General features: G+C 37.1%; 1 protein-coding gene across 3 annotated transcripts in view; it reads left to right on the top strand.

The window, feature by feature from the left end:
- Positions 1 to 17039, top strand: part of GOSR1 (golgi SNAP receptor complex member 1) — a 33113-nt gene extending 16074 nt beyond the window's left edge. For 2 of the 3 annotated variants that reach the window (XM_006214415.4, XM_006214414.3), the window contains exons 7-9: positions 6417 to 6446; positions 12661 to 12743; positions 15077 to 17039. In XM_006214415.4, the coding sequence (XP_006214477.1) occupies positions 6417 to 6446; positions 12661 to 12743; positions 15077 to 15201 (238 nt within the window). In that variant the 3' untranslated portion in view covers positions 15202 to 17039. Of the gene's footprint in view, positions 1 to 6416; positions 6447 to 12660; positions 12744 to 15065 lie in introns of all 3 variants that reach the window. The other variant, XM_072939099.1, reaches the window with a different exon arrangement.
- Positions 17040 to 23169: the final 6130 nt, after the last annotated feature.

Below are 23169 nucleotides of genomic sequence, written 5' to 3'. Positions count from 1 at the left end.
TTATTAAAATTTTACATGAAAATTTTCAGTTTTGCATTTATTTTAATAATTCAAAGAAAACCCTTTAAGAGTTTAGTATTGTCCGTTGTACAGGAAAAAAACAACAATTTAGGGGCACACAGCTTAAATAATTTGTTTAGGGTTATAAAAAAATGACAAGATTGGCAGTCAAAAGATTTTTTCCATTTTTGTTTCTCAGATTATTTTGTATATTATGTAATATATATATATATATATATATATATTCCTTTCAGCATTCTTGTAAAAAAGGTTGTCTGTGCTCATTCCATACAGAGAGAAACTGAGGCAGAATGAAGCTGAATGGAATATGAGCTGATGAATGGGGAGAATTGTGGAGACCAGGGCTTAGTCTCAGCAACAAGGACCTAGTCGTTGCTCTCAGTACTAGAACACAGAGCTTCCAAATACGCTTTAGAAAAATCAGTATTTTGTGTAAATCACAAACACTTGTTAGATAATAAAATTAAGGACTAATATGTGTGTAAAGTAATATGAAAAACTTTCTCTTTTTTCAGTATTGTCTCTGTATTTCATTTGCTAGGTGCTTTGAGGAAGAATTTTTTTAGAATAACTTTTTAATAAAAAAAGTTATATATATGCTTTAGAGCACTCATTTATAAAATATGAATAATTCAGCAACACAAAAAAGACAATCTAAATCACTCATTAGTATAGATGCTGTAACCATTTTTACTCATCAGTAGATTGTGAACCTTTTCCCATGGTATTTGACAATTTTTTGTTTGTTTTTGAATAGTTCTTTTAACTTTTAATAGTGCACATATCCTATAGTACAGATAAACCATAATTCATGTAACCATTTCACTAATGTTGGCCTTTTGGATTACTTCTAGCTTTTACTGTACATATTGCAGTCTGCGTGTATCCATAATTATTTCCATATAAATTCCTGGAATTGGAATTGGAGGATTAAAGAACATATTCATTTTTAAAGCTTTTGATATGGTATTGTCAAATTTTTCTCTGAAGGTTTGCTACTTTAGAGTCCCTTTAGTAGTAGTCTACCAAAGCCCTCAGTAACACTGATATTTTGGGGTTTTGTTTTTTTTTTTAATTCATGCTATGAAGATAGGCAAAAATTCTTAGGCAGCAGATTTTTTTTCCTAATATAAGAAATACATTTTCATTAGAGAAGATATAAGTTAAATAGTCAAGCAAAGAAGCATAAAGGAGTAATAGTTAAATTAACCTGAAAGTGAGATGGACAGCAAGAGATTATGTATTTCATCCAGCCCATTTATAATGAGGAGGCCAGGTTTGCTACTAGGGTACTTTTTATTTTGAATCTAAACAGATGTGAGTTTAAATCCTGGTGTGGACTGTGTATTTTGGGATGGGGGCCTTAAACTCTCTGACTCTCTACTGTCTTAAATGGAGAAAATTTAGCCCTTACTTTGCAAAGTGTTACAACAATTAGCAATGACATGTGTAAAGTTTTAACCTAGTACAATGTCTGACATGTAGTAGACCAGCTTTCAAATTACATTGACCCGTCCTTGCCCATAGTGGCATTAGAACAGAAGAGTAGACCGGTAGACAAGAACTGTGTATGGAGAGCTAGGTGACAGAGACTCCAGCCCTCTGGGGTCCTTCACTGCAGAGGTGGCATGTAGGAGTAGATGAATATCAGCTAACCCTGCTTATCTCTTAAAGCCAGAGTGTATTTTTAAATCATTCTCTTCTCATTAGATGTTCATTAGCATAATGAATGGTTTATTCATTACTTTTAGGCAGGAGTTCTCAAATTCTGATTGCATTCCATCTGTTTCTTTGCATTTATCTGAAAGCACATATAATTTTTTGTACCAGTTTTTGTTGTTGTTTATTGAGGTAAGGATGGTTTATAACATTTATAAGTTTCATATGTACAACATATTTCTGCCTCTGTATATGCTACAGTGTGCTCACCACCAGAAATTTAGTTGGCATTTTTCACCATACAGTTGATTCCGTTTACCCATTTCATCTTCCCCTCCCCTTACCCTGTAGTAACCTCTGCTCTTTTCTCTGTATCTGTGTGTTTTTGTTTGGTTTGTTTATTTATTTTGTTTTTTTGTTGTTGTTTTTTATATTCCACACACGAGTAAAATCATACAGTATTTGTCTTTCTCCACCTGACTTATTTCACTTAGCATAATACCCTCAAGGTCCACCCATGTTGTCACAAATGGCAAGATTTCATTATTTTTAGTGACTGAGTAGTGTTCCATTGTATGTATATACTACATTTTCTTTACCTATTGAGATACCTCATGCCTGTAGAATGGCTGTTTTCAAAAAGTCAAGAAATAACAAATGTTGGTAAGGGTATGTTGGTGAGAATGTAAATTGGTGCAGCCACTATGGAAAACAGTATGGAGATTCCTCAAAACATTAAGAATATTTAACTACCGTATGATCCTGCTATTCCATTTCTGGATATTTACCCAAATAATATGAAAACACTAATTCAAAAAGATGGATGCACCCCTTTGTTAATCACAGCATGAGTTATAATAGCCAAGATATGGAAACAGTCTAAGTGCTCATTATCGGATGAATGGATAAAGAAGATGTGGTATATATATTCAGTTTTCATTGTTTTACCAAGCATTTTTTGGACATCTACAGTGTGGAAAGCATTGTACTAGGTACTGGAGATAGAGAAGAGATAAAGCCTAGTCGCATTCTGCCCTGTTTTCAATGAGCTCCACTAGGATGGCAGTGGAGTACGGAACAGAAATGTTAACAGGTAATTACAGTGCAAAGTAATAAAGCTTTAATACATGGAGAGATTTGTGCTTACTTCTATAGAGTCACATTAAAGGGAGTGGTTAACTCCTCTCTAAAGCTTCTGAAAGGGCTTTGTAGAAGTAAAACATTTGATTTGAGCCTTGAAGGATGAGTATTCAACAAGTAGACATAAGAAAAGATTTTGGGAAAAGATGAAACTTGAACCTTATTACCGTATTTTTTTAATCTGTATCATTTCTGGTAAGTTATCAATATGGATATATTAGAAATATCATTCATTTATTGCCTGTCTACAAACTCTCTCCCAGATTACAGGCCTTCCTCATGGTCCTAAAAGGGCAGCCTCATATATGCAGCAAGAGGAAACAGTGGAGGGGTGAACTGAGAGATCATGTGGAGTTAGTCTGAGGCTACTATTTTTTTTCATAAAGCAAATATACAAGGTATAATTTACTTATAATAAAAATGTACCCATTTTAAGTTTCCAGTTCAGTAAGTGTGAGCAAATGTATACACTCTTAACTGCCCAACATAGTCAAGGTACAGAATCTATTACCCACCAAAATTCCTTATTCCCCTTTGTAGTCAGTCCTTGTCTCCCAGTCCCAGACAGCTGCTCATCTTTCTGTCACTATGGATTAGTTTTACCTTTTCCAGAATTTCATATAAATGAATTCATACAATATACACTTCTTTCACTTAGCATAGTGTTCCTAAGGTTGATCTGTTTTTTGTCAGTAGTCAGTTCCGTTCTATAACTGAATAACTTCCATTTATCATGGTATACCACAATTTGTTTATCCATTCACCCATTGATGGATATTTGGGTTGTTTTAAATTTGGGGCTGTTACAGATAAAGCTGATGTGAACATTCCAGGACAAATTTTGTGTGCTCATGTTTTCATTTCTCTTGAGTAAATACCTAGGAGTTCTGTTGTTAGGTTGCATGGCAAGTGTAAGTTTATGATTCACTTCATAGGAAACTGTTAAGCAGTTTTCCAAAGTAGTTGTCCCATTTTTGTATTCCCATCAGTACTGTATTGAGAGTACTAGTTGCTTTAAATCCTTGTTAACACTTGATATTGTCAGTCCTTCTGTTTTAGCCATTCTAGTAGGTGTGTAATATATTCTCATTGTGGTTTTAATTTGCATTTCTCTAACGGCTGATGATAAGTATCCTTTCAGGTGCTACGACCATTTGTATATTTTCTTTAATGAAGTGTCTATTCAAATTATTCTTTCGCTCCTTTTTTAATTGGGCTGTTGGACTTATTACTATTGAGTTGTAAGAGTTCTTTTTCTGGATACAAGTCCCTTGTCAGATAGAAGTTCTGCAGATAATTTCTTTGAACCTGTGACTTGCCTTTTTGTTTTCATAATGATGACTTTCAAAAGATCGAAGTTTATACATTTTGACGAATTTCAGTTGATTGATTTTTTTCTTTTATAGTTCATTTATTTTCAGCCTAAGAAATCGTGGCCTATCCTAAGGTTGCAAATATTTTGTCCTTTGTTTTCTTTCATAAGTTTTATAGTTTTAGCTTTTATATTTAGGTTTGTGATCCATTTTCACATTGTTTTGTGTATATCCCTTACCTTATCAGGGGTCATTCATATAATGGAGAACTGAGTTTTTCGCCTGTGAAAACTGGTAGCATTGGTTTCACTATATGTCTATCATTCCACTCATGGGGTAGTTTAAAATTACATGTCAAAGCTCCATTGTCTTCAGGTGGTACAGTTGTCTGCCATATTGAAATAAATGATAAAGCAAATTGATATTGCCCTGAGCAATACTTTATTTTCATATTCATGTGGTAATGTCCAGTTTTACAAAGCAGAATGACCTTGGTAGGAGCTTTTATACAGAACTCATTTTTTTTTTCACCTGGAGCTATAGTGAAATCAAATTCATCTTCAGTTGGTACCTGACTTTGTTAAACAGTAAAACTTGAGTTGGCAGTGCTCTGCAATAGTGAGGAATTTTCTCTTCCCAGATGTGTTTATATAACATATATATATCCTCCTTGCCCACTGTGGAAATTTATAAGGATTATTTCTCTGATATTTTATTGATCCAGCTAGTGTCTAATTTACTCATTTAGTCATTCATTTATCAAGCATTTAATGAATGTCTCCTGTGTGCTGGGTACTGTACTAGACTCTAGGGAATCTAAGATGGATCAGACTCAGTCTCTACCCTGTGGGAACTCATTCTGGTTAGAGACATAATAAACATATCACTATGATAGCCTGTGAAATAGGACATTTTTTAAAGTATTAAATGAGATAACATGTGAAAAAAGGTTTACAAATTTAAGATGTTTTTCCTCCAGTACATAGTGTGATGTCTGATATGTCTTAAATGTTTGTTATATTTTTGAATGAATTGATGAAAAGCAAAGAGCTATGAAAACATAATATTATAGTATAAAGAAGAATTAATTCTGCCCAGATGTACAGGTAGAATGAGGAAGGCTTCACAAAGGATATGTTGATACTATGTTGAGAATCAGGATGCAGAACAAGAAAGAGATTGTGAGGCATGAAAGTGCCTTAGTCTGTATCAGCCGTGTGTCTTATACAGCTCACACAATACTTATTTACATCATCTTCTGAGCCTTGTGACAACTCCATGAAGTGAGTTCATACAGTTAAGTGCTTGAGCCTTGACTAAAACTCAGGTTCTAGGGTGTAAGAAAAAGCAGCTAGCCATTTTGTTTTTTACAGTTTCATGAATGTCATGATTGCTGATATTATTGGATTTCTATGATTATATTTATGAAACAATTGTTTTGAGTTATAAGTATATGAGAGAGAAACATATATATATAATGAAAATATAGTTCCATTTTATTTATATAAGTAGATTAACTTATGGATACATAAGGGTTTTTTTTTAGAGGTTTCAGAAACAAATTAGAAAATATTTGCTTAATACTTCATAGATTCTTTATGATTCAGGTAGTTCTTTTAGGATTTTAGAATTTCAGTCCTTTTTTTACCATTTATCTGAAGAACAACAAATGGAAACTGATTCCTCACAACCAACTTACCTGTAAATTCCTTCCTAAAATGGATTTTTTGAGGAGTCCTGTCTTTCCAATAAGTGATGCATGGAGGCAGATATTTTACAGTTCAAAGGTGCATTGGGGTCTTTATTCAGCTTCTCGAATTCTAAAGTGTGGCAAGCTGAGATTTGGTTTTGTTTCTCAAAAAATAAAGAAACTTTAAGGTATAAATAATTACTACGTACAGGCATCAGAACTATATTTGCCTGTCTTGTCTCAACAAGTTGGTTGTAACTCTTAAGTTTTGGGTAGGTGGTCATGACAACTTTGAGCTGTCTAGATTAAAGGTTTTATTTATTTGCACTGTCATTAAAACTATTCTGACTTACATCATCAAGTAACTCTGTGAAAGAAATAGATTTAAGCCAACAAGTAAAAATAAGATGAAAATTATACGTGGATTAATTAATTTCAGAGTCCAGAATTTTCTCCAGATGCTTTCAAAAGTCTGGGCTTCTTTTTACATAAATGGCTGGAAAAGTAATCTATTGGTAAATTGTAGAAAAATTAAGTGCAAATTTTAAATGTGTTTTTAATAATTCCAGAATTTGAAATTTTTTTATTTGCAGCTCAGATCGTCTAATAGAAGAGACAATCAGGTAAGAAAAATGCTTTGTTTTTGTTTGCACATGAATGAACAGATCAGGTTAATCCTGTAACTAGAGTTAAAGTCAGTTCATTGTCCTTAAAGATGAGGCTTTCATTATATGGTAATGTATTTACTGTGTCTTTCCCTTATAAGATAAGATATATTTGAAGCCTGAAACATGTGTTTCTGGAATTAACTAGAGTTAGGCTGTTTTACCTAGGTTAATTTTCTGATTAAGTTATACTCAATATTTTTAGCCTCAATCTTTTTATTCTCACTTTTAAAAAGAAAACAGTCTTAAGCATGTGATTTGATAATGCTTTAAATCTAACTTTTATGTAGACTTGATTTCTGTTACAGTAGCTGTAGAAATCTGCATTAATTAGTATTATCTGTAATAATATTCAAGTAGTGTCTTGCTTAAGGTAAGGGAAATTTGTTCTTTGGTTTGAACTGCTTAACTCCCTAGGTTTGGTGAATTTTTAAATACCTATTTTATGACAGTAAAAAGGTAAGTTAACTAGCTATGATCTCAGTGCTTTAGAATTCAGCAATGTCTAAAGCACTGTGTTTCAGGAAAGCTAAAATGAAGTAACAGCAGCAAGCGTTTGTATTCCTACTATAGATTTTGATACTGTGTTCAAGTGCTTTACATGCTTTATTTTATTTAATCTTCTCAATAACCTATGAGATAGTATATAATGATCAGTGCCTATCTCCAAAACAAAAAAAGAAATTAAGGTAAGTAATTTGCCCACGGTCACATAACTAATAGATAGTATCGAGGATTCAGATCCTCAAATCTGAGTCTAACTCTAGAGCAGTGCTCATTCTAAACCACTACTGTATTTACTATCGTACAGAAAGAGGCCAAGCTTTGGAGTGTGAGTTGGTTTGGAACCTGGCTGTGCTACTTATTAAATCTCTGTTCTTGGATAAGTTAGTTGGAGCCTTCATTTTCTTACATGTTTAAAAACATGGGATTGATGATTATACCTCCCCTAAAAGATTGTTGTGAAGATTGAAGGTAACATGAGTAAAATGCCTCGCACAATACCTGGCTGGTACTAGGTAATCTGAAAATGGTAGCTCTATTATTAATATGTTTTTTAAACCTTTTATTTTAATATCATTTCAGATTTCAGAAAATTTCTAATAATACAAAGGATTTCCATATTACCCTTTACCTGGATTCACATTTGTGTTTTCACAATTTTTGTTTTTCCCTTTTCATATTTTGAGTCATTCATTCATTCATTCATTCTAGATCTGGACCATTTTCTGAGCTTTTTTTCTTTTTAATGGAGGCACTGGGGATTTAATCCAGGACGTCGTGCATGCTAAGCCAATTTTTGTTCCTGAACTACTTGAAAATAAATTATAGGCATGGTGCCTCTTCACCCCTAAATATTTCAGTGTTCATATCCTAAATATTAATTTATGTTGAAATGGACATATCGATTGTTATTTTATTTAGTAGATTATAACATGTTCCTATCATTATTTAATAATCTTAATAAATCTTTTATAATAATATACATCTATCATATCTTAGAATTTTGTTTGAATTGCATGTACTAGGTCTTCCATCTGAACAAAGTGTTCACAGAATAGCCTAATTGTCAACTGATACATCTCCATTGTGACACCTTCCCTTTCTTCAGTACATAAAGTCAGGTCACATTTTGCCAGATTCTTTACTTTAAGCTTCCCTATAACCCTTTTCCTTTTTTTTCCCCTTTTATTTCCTCCTTTCTGCTTCATCTTCTATGGCCAAGCTGCCTTAAACTTCTCAATTCAAAGCTGGACTTTTTAGGGGCTGGTAGTATGAGTGTAAAAATTTGGAGTACCTCATAGGATAGAAACAGTTGAGAAGCGTCGAATCACTGATACTGTTATTTTGCTAGTTAAAAGCAAAAAATATTTAATTAGAAGGGCTTTTATTTCACTATTTTTCTTTGTTTCAAAATATGATGGGTATCACAAATGAAATTTTATTGAATATATAGCTAGATATGATTACTTATGGATAATATATAATTTAAGTGTCTAATTATTTTTCTTTTTCTTTATGGAAAATTTGACCTTTCCCTTTGGAACTGTTTTTAAAATATGTACACAACAATATAAACAGGCATCAATTTATTGAAAAAAATTAACATTTTTAATATTAGTAATTTTATTTGTAATAATTTAATAAGTGTGTTCTTAAACTTTAAATGTATAACTAGTATTGTCTGTTGTTGCAAAAATAAATGTCTAAGTTTAGTTCACAGAACAGGTAAGAAAGTTGAAGTTCCAGTAAACACATCAATAATTTATCATTTTAAAAGCATTATATATTATTTGGAGCTTATGTTTCACCTCTGTTTATTTGACCCTTGAAATAACAGCCTAGATTTCACTCAGCTTCAGTCCAAATGATGGAATGAGATGGGAAAGTATATCTATCTAGATATACTTTGTGTGGTACTGGAAATCATGCATATTCAACAAGATAATAACATAATGTATGATGATAATATCCGTTCTCCAAGGAATACAAAGTGCTTTGCGGAAATGATTTTTTAATTTTCTCTCTCTACTTCTGACTCAAAGTGCACAGGAGATGGTGATAGTCCCAGTTTAAAAAAACAGGCATTTATGATGCAAAGATTGGCCTCAGGTTGCTCAGCTCAGGTTTGACTTCTGTTACTTTACACAAAGCCCTAATACCTATTTTTAAAAACCCTGTAAATTAAATTTATTACAAAACAACCACATTTTAAACGTATCATATTCTATTATAGACATACACTTAACCTGAAAAATTATGAATAAGAAATAACGATACAAAGCATGTTGTTAATTTGACTCTTCTTGTGATCTTTTTTCTTTGTTTCAAGTTGACATCACCTACTTCCTTCTGCTCCAGTCTTGACTGGTTGTGCCCTAGACCTGCTGCATTCACTGTTCTGGTCCTCGGATGTCCTTTCACCATTATCCTAAAATGACTTCCTTTATTGGATCACCTATTTCTTGGATTTAGTGTCTTCCACTTTCTTAATTTATAGATTTATTTTTGGACTTTGCACATTTAAAAAAGTCTCTATTCTACCCATATTCTTGATTCACTATTTAGCTAAGATACAGAAATCTAGGTGGAAAATAATTATGAAATTTTTGAAGGCAATGTTTCTAGTACTGCTTTTTAAGTCCATTGCCAGTTATAAGTTCTGATCCTTTGTATGTGATAAGCTTTTTCCTTCTGGAAGCTTTTAGGATCATTCCTTTTCCCCTGTGTTTTTGTTTGTCTTTAATCTCACCAGGATGAGCTTGACATTCATCTTTTTTTACTCCATTGCACTAAGCATTTGGCGGATCCTTACAATCTGGAAACTTGTTTTCAGATTTGAGATTTTGTTTGTTTGTTTATCATTTTCTTCCCTCCTTTTTCTTGATACTTTCTTACCTTTTCTCTGTTTTCCTTTTTTTTTTTTTTTCCTACTTTCTGGAAGTTTACTCAGTTTGTCCTTCGACACTTCTTTTACATTTTTATTTCCACTCTCCTTTTTGTAATTTACTCTCAAAAGGGATAGATACACACACATGTTTATATGTTTGTGTGTTTCATAGATGTGATCTTATTTTACCTCTCAAAGGACAGTAAATATAATTTGATTTTTAGAGTTTCATGAGCTTCCTCTATTGCCACTATTTCCTCAGACTCACTTTCTGTTTGCTGGTTAGTTTGTGGATCTCTGCCTTTTATGTTAGAGGCTTCCCTTAAATGTCTGGTGACCCTTGGCTGTTCCTTGATATTTAAGGGTGACGCTCCAAATCTAGTGACTGGAAGCTCATTCTTTGTGCATGGCTGGTAGGACTTGCTGAGTGGTAGGTTTCACAATGAGTGATCAGGAAGGGACCTGGCTGTTTCACTGGGACTTCAAAATCTCGGTTATGTCTTCTACTGAACTGAGGGCAGTCACCTGACTGCATGGTTTGGGGAAGGTAATTTAGGGGTCTGACAACTCCTTTTACAAATTTCCACACATTTTCATTCTGTCTTCAGATACACTTGATCTCTTTGATTCTTTAGATTTAGATTCTTTAGATTTTCTAGAACCTGAGAAAACTTTATAAGTCGTTACTTGACTTACAGTGGTAGTGAGTTAAGTAACAGTAGGAGATTTGGTGCTAACGTTTCTTAATCATTCAGGTGAAATTCCTCTAATTTTCTTTTCAATTTTCTTTATTAGATATTTATATATTATCAAAGTAATAATGTTACTATTGTAACAATTTAAATTATTCTAAAATGTATAAAGAAAAGGTTTATCTCCTGGCAGTGTCCCTCCATTCTGCCCCTTGAAACAACTTGTATTAACTGACAGTTGTATATCTTTCTCACTGTCATACAGGCACACACAAAGATGATTTGAGTGTTTCTTCAAATGAAAAAGGACTCATACTCTACACATTCTGTGGCTGACTTTAATCATTTAGTATATCATAAACATCCCTCCAGGTTGATAGAAATAATACTGATTCATTTTTTTAATAACCAAATTTTATTTCATAGTATGGTGGTTATACCATAATCTACTAAACCATTCCAGTGTTGTTTCCAGGTGTTTGTTTATTTGTTTTGGTGGAGGGGTGTTTTTTGTTTGTCTAATACTATTCCAAACAATACTTGTTTTTTAATACATCTCCCTGCACACTTTTGTCTCTTCTTTGCCCTCTCAAATCTCAAAATTTCAGTTTTGATTTATCTGTCATTTGCTCAGAGTACTCCCTCTAGCATTTTTCTCCAATAGGATGCCTGGTCTTGCCTGCTTGAAAATGTGTTCAGTTAGCTCTCTGGTAGGCCAGGCTATTGGAGACCCTAAAGCAGTGACATACCAGGTGGTGGTAGATGGCCCAGCAATTTACTGTCTTAGCGGCTGATTGTCACACTGGCTGGTAGTCAGCTGTCTGCTTATAGGTCTTTCTGGCTGTGTGTAGCAGTCCTCTCCCAGCTGTAAGAACTGGGAGCAGTTCAGTTAATCACTGCAGCCCCTGTACCTGCAGATGCATGTCCTCCACTGTCTTGGCTCCTTAGGACTCAGTGACACGTAGGCTTTGCCCCCGGCTTGAAGAAGAGTACAGTCTTCCCTGCCCTTAGTTCCCTGGTTCTTCCCTTGCTTGAGAGAGTGTAGCCCTCCCTGGCTGTCTTCCTTAGAGATCTCAAGAGAACCTGGGACTCAGATGGACCCTCCCCAGCAGGTCTGCCTTTGTTCTTGTGTTCTTCCAATGGAGGAAACTGGGCCAGAGATAAGGTCAGGAATTTGTCCTCTGACCACCATCTTCCCAGAATCTCTTCATTTCTGTTCCTTTTTTGAAAAATGTTTTACATATTTTCATAATTCTTCAAGAACATTTTATTTCTTATTACTTTTTATAAGCCAGTATCTAAAACACTCCCCTGTGTATTACATATCAAAATGGATTCTGACCCTGCCCTCTAGGATGCTAATATCCAAGGAGGTAAGACTAATGAAAGTTAATCCTGGCAGTGATAGCAAAAAGGTATTAACTGGGATTCCTTTAAAAAGCACATCAAGGTAGTCACATGGAAGAAACTATACAAAGAATGAAAAAGTCACTTCTTTTCTTTCTCAGTTGTTTAATGAAATCTGTGACCTTTGTCACCTGACTTGGACACCAGCATAATGTGCATGTGTGTCCTAAAATCTGCTCGGTTGGTTCTCAAATAGAATTTTGGAACATAATGTTTTCATAAATTTAGGGCTGGTTATATATGAGTATTTTGTGATATATTACACTTTTGGTTGTATTTTTATGTTTGTAATTCCCTACTTCCCTCAGAGTTTTTCCTGATTAAGGATATTTTAGTACCTGGCTCGTTTTAAAACTGTTTTAAGAAGCTTTCATAATATGTGATTTGTCAGTTGCCTTATTTCATTTGTTACTTTGAAGGAAAAAAGAAAAACCACAGGAAATGGCTTACTGCCTTGTCCAGAAAGATATCAAAGGATAGCAATGGGGATGGAGGGGTCATTCAGAAAAAGGACAGTGGGAAGATGAGTTGGGAAGTGATTGTTTTTCCATGTTCCTGCCCAGTGCTTTTCAGAGGTGATGTTGCTCACCTTAGTTTTCTGTTTACTTTTAAAGATATGATGGATCCATGCAAGATAATCTTAAATGTCAGTTTAATGAGCTTCTCTTTTTCTCACTTGCAGCATTGCTATGGCAACAAAAGAAAATATGACTTCACAGAGAGGAATGTTGAAGTCAATTCAGAGTAAAATGAACACTTTGGCCAGTATCCTTTCTGAAAGTTTGAAATCTGTGTCTTTTAGGGGGAACAAATCTGTGTCACCGCTTCTCCCTCCCCCTTCCCCCCGGGCAGGTTGCCAGCTTCAGTCTCAGTAGAGGCCATCAGTAATTACAGATTAAGAATATACCCTGCATTCCTACTTTATGAAAGTCCATCCTGTTTAGTGCCGTTTCTAAAAGATTGCACGCCAGAGGTTTACTATTAGTAGATCTAGAAAAAAATTAGAAATGTGATTTTTCAAATTATTCACAAAATTGTTTTATATTTTAAAAGCTCTTGCATCCATATTAGAACCCCATAGTATATACTATATTAATGTAAACATCATAAATTATGAGCCTTTTCTTCTCGGTTTGGAGAGTAAGTCAGTGCAGATGCTTCTAAGGGGAGGGACAGCTATACGTGTGGGTGAGTTGTAACTGCTGATAGAGCATTTCCATTGTGACTTGTTCTACACAAGCTGAATTCTAGGATAGATTCGCTGCTTGTCTGTTGTGACTTCTACCTTCTTAATTCTTCAGTTTCCCAATTTAAATTAGTGTTACTAATACTTCTGAGAACCCCAGCAGAGAAACTGATAAGCCTGCTAAGGTAAAACATTTTGTTTACTCTGAGAAGTCAAACCTTTTAGAGAAAAAGTTTCCTTCCCCAATTACTAATGAGGACAGGACCTGTGATTTTCAAAAGTTGAGTATCTTCTGGTTCCTGGATAATTTCAGGTCGCTTTTAGTTTGATACCTTATTTGCCTGAGGAAAAGAATATCCTGAAGTGTGTTGTAATATCCTACAGGTTTTTGTGAATTTTGTTCTTGCATTGTCACCCTAAGTATAAAACCGCATATCCAAAATCATTTCTGTTTTATTCAGGGCTCGACGGTTTACAGAGTACTGTTATATTCATTACCTCATTTTATTATTATTACCACAAATTACAATTGTTCCCCAAAAATATTTTTTAAAAAATCAAATAAAATGGGTACAAGTTAGTCAGGACACTGCAGAGAGGTAGTAATAAAAACCTAATTCAGGCTGACTTAAGGGAGAGAATTAATCTGTTCATGTATCTGTAAAATTCAGGGGTAGAGTTTGACGTAAGGTATGTCTGGATTCAGGGGCTCAGATTTTGCCCGTGACTTCATGCCTCCTTTCGCATTTTAAAAATTGTTTCTGCTTATTGTCCTCTCTTTTTCATTAACTAATTCAAAACGCACATTAAAACCTGCAGTGTGTAAAGCTCTATTCAATACGCACAGGAAAATTCAAGATTAGAAGGAAACATGGGCCTACACATACAACATGTAGATTATATAAATACACAGTACAGTCCCTGCTGAGGGTCATTTCATTACAGGAAAATGCAGTGAGGGTTCAGCAGGAGTTGGGATTGGTCTGGCTCCCTTGTATCCAGCGTGGTTTTGTTGGTGCTTTTCCTGACCTTGATATACTACCTCTGTTAACAAAGAGGATGCACCTGCAGGCGTGTGGTCAGAAACCAGCGCTAGAAATACAGAACACTATAGGACACACAGGCAAGTGCTTTGATCTACAGCATAGAAACAAGTAAGACAGGAAGATACTTTGCAGTACTGAGTGAAATACGGCTGTGACCTCTGTAAAACCCCTAAATTTGAGCATTTCCTATCTTTCCTTTTTTTATGTTTCTCAAATAGGACAGCTAGAGCAGTTGAGCCCACTTTTTTTTTTTTAGCAATATCCTGCCTCCTGCTGCAAAGTAAATTGAGAATTTTAAATAATTAACCAGTGCTTAATTATACAGACACTAGAGTTGGTTCCCACTAATTGCCTGAATCCAAGGGGGCCTGGGTACTCCTCAAAACCCTCTGGCAAAACTTCCCAGTCTCCTGAGAGAAGGGGTTAAAAGAGAGAGAGAGATGAGGAGAAAAGGAAAGGCAGGAACCTCAGGGTGGTGGTAGTGGTAGTAGCTGGCTGCACCGTCTGTGCAGGGTTGCTCTGTTCCTGACCACGCTGACTCCCTGTCGGACCTGAAGCCTGGCGATAGCCCCTGGGTACCAGCCAGCTGTCATCATTGTTACTTTCTTCTCCCTCTCTCTCTATCAATTTTTTTTTTCTTCTCATTGTTCTTACTTGTGTACTGCAGTGTACTGGGAGACTTGAATTTGGGACCTTAAGTGGTAGGCATGTGTGTTTGCTCAAACGCCCTCAGTGTGATTTTCTTTTCCTGTTTCTTTTTGTTATTTATCATTCCTGTACTCCACTTATCTCTATTTTTGTGTTTCTTGTGACTTTTCACTTAAGAGGCTTCTTCCAAATATGACCTTAATAAAGACTTCCCAAAGATCGTTTTCCTGCTGTGAACAGCCTGATCCAGCGGATCAACCTTAGGAAGCGGCGAGACTCCCTCATCCTGGGAGGAGTTATTGGTGTCTGTACCATCCTCTTGCTGCTGTATGCGTTCCATTGATGGGACATCTCCAGGGACTCTTGACAGCCACCACTTTCACACCCTGATCTGGAATAAGGAAAAATAGGAAGGAGAAGTTGACTGACCTGATAATTAGCCTGACCAGCAGGATTAATTCAAGACTGATAGTGCTGGACTCTGTGACATGGTCAGGTTGAGCTGAAGTCACAGGTTTTCTGTGCTGTCTTTTCTAACACACATTTCCTTCTGTTTTTAGTTTTTTAAAAAAATGTTTTCAGTTGCTTTTGTCTCACCAAGAGGTAAGTAAGCCCATCAGAAGCAGAGTTTCTGTGCTTCAGTGATAGTGTTGAAGGCTGATGACAAGGCAGGTCTTACCCTTCAGAAAACCAAGTTTTTCTCTATCCAGAGACTGCTCTCCTTTCAGCCACCAGATGGGGTTGTGAATAAACATAGTTTTTGTCCTTTTATGTTACACTCATCATGAGAAATCACAAGTCATTTCTTAATAATCTGTGATATAAATTTCTACTCTTTGTCTCCAACTCTCTTGGTATTCAAGAAAAATTACATTTTTCACAGAATGTTTGAGATGCTGACAGGCCAACTTCAACACAGTTGAGGTTGTCTGAAACAAGACAAGCACTGCAAAACTTTTTTTCTTTTTTTTTTTTTAATCATGCACACACTGAGGTTAACTGCGTTGCTGGAAAAACATCAAGAATGACAGGCTTTTTTTACAAAGTCAGTCATTGTTTAGGGGTTTTTGTTTATTTCTTTCATTGGATTAATATTTGCTACTACAAGGAAATGAAATCTCAGTTCTGCCATGACAACAAGCCATGTCTATCAGTGCCCCCAACTATTGCTCATCATGTCAGGATTAACACGTGAGGAAGACAACTGAGTGAGGAGGCTGCTCGATTTTCAGTGAGGTCTCTTTAACAAGCCACATGTAAAAAGACACTGAGTGAGGGGTCACCATCCAGATAATTCCATTTATAAATGTTCCACAACTTATGAGCAAAAGTTTAAGAACCACCTTCTGATGTACCAGGAATTCTGTGTTCTGTGAAAACCCATTCATTCCAAATCTGTTAAGCTTTTCCAAACATCCAGAGAATGGTTTTACTGTTGAAGGTGCTTAAGACAGAATCTGTCTCTGTCTGCACCTGTCTTCTATTACCATCCCTGGACATTGACAAAATTTTAAACCACCCACCAGAATTCTTTTCAAGTTTAACCATTTCTCAGTTTCTGTATTATTTGTCTGTCTAAACGGCCACAGTTCGGAGACTTCTAACATCTACACTCCTCATCAAGAAAGAAAGCTGTTCTTCACCTTTGGAATTTACTATGGTATTTTAGTCTTGGTTTGAGACTCTGCCACAGGGAGTAAAAGGATATTAGGATGTAACTACATCACAGTGTATTGACGGTGACGTTCAGATGAACTTGATACACGGGCTGGTGGGTAGACTAACCCCTGTCTAGTACAGAAACTGAGAGATTTTTCATTCTGGTGTCAAAAGTTTTATTATGTTCTGGGTATGAAGAGCATTTGATATATATTTTTTAAACTATGGGGTTTTATTTTTCTAAATATGGGTTGGTTGATCAGTTAGTTGATTGGGGATGCCCTTAAAAGAAAGTTTAAGCTTTCCCAGTGTGAACCTTAAAAGATCAGAGAAGTAAGTTCATCTATTAAATTCTCTGTTGGGAGAACAAACTTCTCTCCCCTGATACTTTATTATCTTTGATTTTTCAAAGGGTTTTGATCGGTTATTGTGCTTCAACTAGAATTTATGGGATTTGGTTGCTATGTAGTTGGCATTTATAAAATCTGAAGTATCATAAATAAAGTTATTTATTTAATTATACTACCAGTCTTTTTTACTGGTCTGATTATTTGGTGCATTCATTAAAGCTGATGGTATGAGAGTAAAACGAGGACCCAGCTCATCTAGCTTTGCTGCACCTGAGCAAATACTTTGGATGACCAATGAGCCTTTGCATTAGGGTTATGCTTAAATGAAGTAATAGAATTATATTAGTTATTTTCTTAATGAAAATAAAGAAATTAGTTCTTCCAAGGAAGTTGAAAAAGCGTGGTGCAGATGTGGGTGTCAGGTGGGTCTGACTAACCTCCCAGCGCTGTAGCCCAGAGTGAGGTGACCCAGGGCCGAATGCAGATGGCTGGGGCGGGACTCGCCCTTTCCTTCCCAGCCCCTTCTTTTGCAGAAGGAAGCCCTGGAGTAAGGAAGTACAAGTGTGCCATTTACAAGTAGAGGCTCAATTTGGATCCCATGATAATTTATTTGAACTCTTTAAAGTTTTATGCCATTTAACTTTTTTTTTCCTTGTTTTTTTCCAACTTTTTTGCTGTCCTTACAAACCAGTTGCTTGGCTCAGGGGCCAACAGTAAGTTGCTTCTGAGAGCCAGTCAGAGTCAGGTCCAAGGAATTTTCTATTCCTGGTCCCAAATGTTGCCTCTTAGAGGAAGTTACTCTCTCAGCCATTTTTCTTATATAATGGATCACTCCTTTGGGGGTCTTTTAAATAACCACTCAAAATTTTCCATTTCACTTTAAAGTGTAAAAAACCATGGCAACAAGAAGGGCAGAAAATTCCAAAAGGTTTACTTTTGAGAGTTTGTTTTAATGTGCGCTGATAACTTTAGTCTAAAATGTTTAATAAATTTGTTACTCAAGTTCAAGGCCAGATACTGAAGTGATTTCCCTGCTCTGTCCTGGCTGTCTCTGTGCTCTTCTTACTGTTGTTAATGATGCTGAAGGCGTCCCTTTAAACCTGCATTGCTCACCCTTTATTTTTCTAGTGTTAGAAAAGGGCTTTTCTTCTTCATTATTAATCTCCTTTGTACCAGAATTCACAAATTTTTAGAGGATGCCTTTCCCCATACTGCCCAGCTCTCAGATCAGACATAGGACTAAAATCCTGAGAATGGAAATGGGTGATGAGAGGAGTCATCATGAGGGCACTTTTTGTACCTGGAACCAAATAATATCAATTTTACCATTCTTTCCTTTTGGATGCTGAAAACATCTGAATAGAAAAATGTACCTATTGAGCCTTTTGATACAGTGACTTTTGGCCTCTATGGAATTGAGGCACCTTGGACCTGCATCCCACCATTAATTCTCTGTTTCGTTGTTAATAATCTCAACTGATGAAAAGGACTTTAAAGAACTGGACTAGCCTTTTTGGTTTTCTGGTACCTCATGTTTGATCACTAGCCAGATATGATTTCTTGGAAATTGACTGAGTTTACTAACTTGCAGTATTAAGCTATTGAGGATAAATGGCCATGTCTAGTGTTACACTGAATTTTGTGGCAAATGTAACTTAAGAGCAAATGGATTCTACTGGGAGTTAAAATGATTGTGTTCCATTCTCCTTTTGGGGTAAGAGTTGTTTAGCCTGGTCTCCAAAAAGATACAGAACTTTTCATCATGATCTTTGTAAGCTAATCTTGGTATTCCTTTATAAACCTGCATACCCTGAAGTTTCATAGGGGAAAAGAAAATGAGGAACAAGTGACTCTTAAGGATGTTTATTGGATAAGAAGCTGAGACAAAGCTGAGCCATGTCCTGAGGGCTCTTTCTCATTTCCTTTGTGCCTAGTACCAAGTATCCGCAGTATCACTTAGTATCAAAGTATTTGCATCCATTCCCATCCTGTTAGCTCTTAGAGAGGGAGGGATATCAGTTCCAGTCACACTTTACCATGATGGAAGATGTTTCCTCATGAAAAATGCCATTACAGATTTTTAAAAATCTATTCCAAATGCACTTTCTAATTTTTTGCTTTTAAAATGGCTTCTTGGAACCAGGTTTATTGTATTCGTACTTAATTTTTGTTCTCATCTAAATGTGCTTTTTCTGACTGTATAGAAGAAGCTTTGTTATGTAATTTAATAATAAATTAGAAATCTGAGTGGTGTGTCTATGGTTGTTTGTATTGGAACAGTGCCATTAAGGCAGATTGGGATCGTGACTATGAAATTTTGATACTGGTAAGTATTTTTTATGGTGTCCTAAAACCCAGGGTGAAACAGTGCAGGTACTGAAAAGCTATTACCTATCACTCAAAAAGCGTCGTAGGAATATTCCCCTAATAATTTTAGTCCAAGGAGTGAAGGAGAATCTCTTATCAAAATGAAACTTCAGGAGGTATGACTGAAATGTGAAATTGTAGAATTTAGCCAGAGAAACAGGTTCTTACCCTCCCTAAATAAGGACATTTTTATCCTGTAGATCAGGACTTGATTTTCCACCGTCACACCTCCCACCCTGGAGAATTTGAAAATCCCTCATTTTCCATTACGTCCCCAAATGTTCACTCATGTATTCTGCATCCTTCTTTGAAAATAACAGTATAATGGAGATATAATTCACATACCACAAAACTCACCCTTTCAAAGTATACTGATGGGTTTTAGTATGTTAGTTGTGCAGCCAGCACCACTATCTAACTTTAGAACATTTTCATCACCCCAAAAAGGAACCCTGTCCCCATTGGTACTGACTCCCCAGCCCCCCATGCTTATCTGATCTTACTGTTCTTCCTTTGTGGGCCACCCCAGCTTTTCCCTCCCATCCAGTCACATAGCCTCTAAAGTCACCTCTTCCTTGGGGTCTTGTGGCTTCCTATTGTGTCCAGCCCTGTATGTGTGCACCCCATATAGACATACGGAAAATCCAGCAGCACTTAGAGAGGTAGCCTCCCCTTTCACAGATAAACGAGCAGAGGACTAATTTGCTCAAAAACAGTGAACGTTAAACAAGGATTTGAATCTTGAGGGCTCTCTGATGCCAAACATTATCCTAGTTCTGCAAAATGTATTTTAACTCACGCTGCATAATTAGGAAAGAAGCTATAGAAGAACCACCAATTTTGCCTGATTTTAAAGGTGACACATTTAGAATATGTAAAGCCCTCTGGCTTGATTATTTTCAAAGAATGCTAACTACAATCACTGTTCCTTTACAAGAACTAATGCACTGAAGTTGTAGGAAGAGTCTTTTTTAGTGACTTTAATTTGGACCAAACTTCCAGCCCATTTCTTCATACCTTCTACTTTAGAACCTCAGAGGTCTTCCTAAAGATGGCAGAGGCCAAGCCTGACAGGGCACCTCAGCACAGATCCTCAGTCAGGGCCACCCAAACGACACCGTGGTACATTTCCTTTCCACTGACAGGCTGGCAGCTCCTATTGAACCTGGACTTTCCTTGGGAAAAGAGCTGAGGCTCTGCCCCAACGTGCCTTGCTTTGTCTGCTATCAGAGACGCCTAGAAGTTTAAAAAAAAAAACAAAAAGAAAAGACAGGGGAATCTCACTGAAGATATTTACTGTCAGGACATTTCCTCTTGTTTCTCTAAAGCAAAAGCCAGGAGAAAAACAAATCTATTCCTCCTTCTGAAGACAACAGATTTGCTGGCCAAGTTGGAACAGAGAGGATTGCACTTCAGCCTGATGGCTTCCGCTCCACTCGGCTAAGATCTCCCACCCCAGCAGAGAGCTGTTCAGCTTGCAAAGCTCTTTATTACTAACTCTCTCAAGACACTTAAAAGCTAAAAAGATTAGGTGCCGAAAGTCTGTTACAGCTTTCTGCTGAGAGGAATCCCAGAGATCACTGAAGATGCTCTCCAAACCCTCGTAAAATTGCCTTCTAATTTGTTACCCTGATCTGTCATACTCATATTTTCCTTCCTTTGAGATAGAGAGCTCTTAGGAAACACTTTCTCTTAATTAGTACATTTCTTTTAGATATTCTCAAACATTCAATTAGTCTTACTGATAAAATTGCTTACAGCTTGAGGGAGAGCAGGCAAATATAGTTAGTAGCTGCTTTTAACTCCATGCCAAAAAACTGTAGTTTAAACATAATTATTTCCCCCAAAGTGTCACATTATCTCAATGTGTCATTCACTTTTTTTTTTTTTTAAGCAGTTCTCCTCTCATTAAGGATAACATGCTCAGAATATGCCATTTGGTGCTTTTTTGCCCTGAAATCAGTCCTAAATCCTCTCCACTTCCCTTTCCCGTCCCTGTTGCCTGGTCCCCAAGCTGAGGCCCTGTGGTTCATTATGGGACTGCACATAGCAGCCACCCTCTGAGCTGGGTGCCCTGCCTCCTGTCTAACCCCTCTCTACCCGCTTTGCACACACCTGCCTGGTTTATCTTCCTGAACAACTTCCAACTTCACATCACTCTGTTCGGGAATATTTGGCAGCTTCCTTTTATCTATGCCTGTGTGTTATAACCTGTTAACACATGGAATGTACACCCAGCACTTTGCTTCGTACATCATGCATGCATGCATCACAAATACAGACAAAACCCTGTTCACTTGGTGAGGCAGTATTCTCCTTTTACAGATAAGGAAACAAGCCCAAGAGATCAGAGTACTGAGAGCCATCTGCTGCCCTTTGCCTTGCCAAAGTTTCCTCATCCTTTGTGAATCAGCAGTGCCGCCTGGTGCGGTGGAAAGAACCAGGCTTGGGGTCAGAAGTCCCGTATTCTGGCACTGGATCTGATATTTTTAGGCCAAGGGCAAGTCGCTAAACCACTGTTAAGTTCAGTTTTCTTATCTGCAAAATGGACTCTAGCAACTTTATGCAGTTCTAGAGATCAAATCAAGTCAAAGATAACAAAGGTACAAAATTCCCCAGGATGTTCTCAAGAAATAACGTGGGGGCAGGGGGAGTTTTCCATTAGGCTGCAAGTCCCTGGAGAGCCAGGGCAGTCCTCTGTTCACCTTTATGTCATGTTTTTGAACCTTTGCACAAACTGCCACAGAACTCTCTAAGTTCAGTTGAATCTGACTCACAGCCCCCATCCTACTGGGCTTAGCAAAAAAAAAAAAATCAATCTTGCTCATAATTGAATCTCCCTCCCTTTGTCTCTTGTGTTGTGTAAAGCTCCCAAGAGTCTTTCACAGTCCAGAACATTTGGGGCAGGCACTCTAATCCACACTGGACCCCATGATAAACTTGCCATCTGAGCCCACGTAGTCCTTGAAGCCACCAGTTGCTCTGCTGCTGTGTAACCCTTGGGCACAGGGAATCTTTGCCAAGGAGCTCCTGGACCTGGGGTTCAACCTCCCTGGCACATAGTAGACATTAAGTGGTTGTTGAATAAATGGAGGAAGGAGTGAAAAAAAAAAGCCACAAAGTTTTAACTCTCATTTGCTGGTGTTTGACTAGTTCTCAGAGGTGGTCCTGCCCTGTGTTGCGTTGTCTCCGTGCAGCTGGGAAGGGTGCCTCCCACGGTACCGGGTGACTTGCCCACTCCTTAGACTGGTGGAGCATGGGCTCAGAGTCCTTCCAGTGGTCTCAGCAGGGGGAGACTTTGCCCCTTCCCCAGGGTATATTTGGTAATGTCTGGAGACATCTTTGGTTGTCCTAACTAGGGTGGGGTGGAGGAGAGTGGATGCTACTGGTGGTGGTTAGAGGTCGGAGATGCTGCTAAAAAATGTTACAGTGCACAGGACAGCCCCCACCTCACCAAAGAATTATCAGGCCCCAAAATATCAGCAGTGCCAACGTTGAGAAACCCTGATTCAAACTAAATTTGTATTAAAGTTGACACTATGCCCCCAGGGATGCAGAGTACTTTGCCCTTGGTCCCATAACCAATTCCTCCTTCCCACCCTGGACGAACTCAGAGCTGGGGCAGATGCTCTTCCCTGCCCCGCCTGCCTTCCCTTCCTGCCTCATCCCATCACTTCACCCCCGCAACACATGCTTCACACCATCCCAAGCGACTTGATGTCCCAAGGCCCCTGTAAAGCTCCTCTTTTGCAATGACCTCCTTTCCAAGCCTGCCTGTGAAATGCCTCCTCCTTGTTTTTCAACCCTGCTTGTGGGGAGTAACTTAATGGGTATGGCGTTTCCTTTCAGGGTGACGATGTTTGGAAACTACATAGAGGAGGTGGTTGCACAATGATGCAAATGTACTAAATGCCACTGAATTGTACACTTTAAAA

The sequence above is a fragment of the Vicugna pacos genome, chromosome 16 (assembly GCF_048564905.1).
Source record: "Vicugna pacos chromosome 16, VicPac4, whole genome shotgun sequence".
Classification (NCBI taxonomy): Eukaryota; Metazoa; Chordata; class Mammalia; order Artiodactyla; family Camelidae; genus Vicugna; species Vicugna pacos.
The sequence above is the reverse complement of the archived record's forward strand: the minus strand, read 5'-3'. Positions and strand labels throughout refer to the sequence as shown.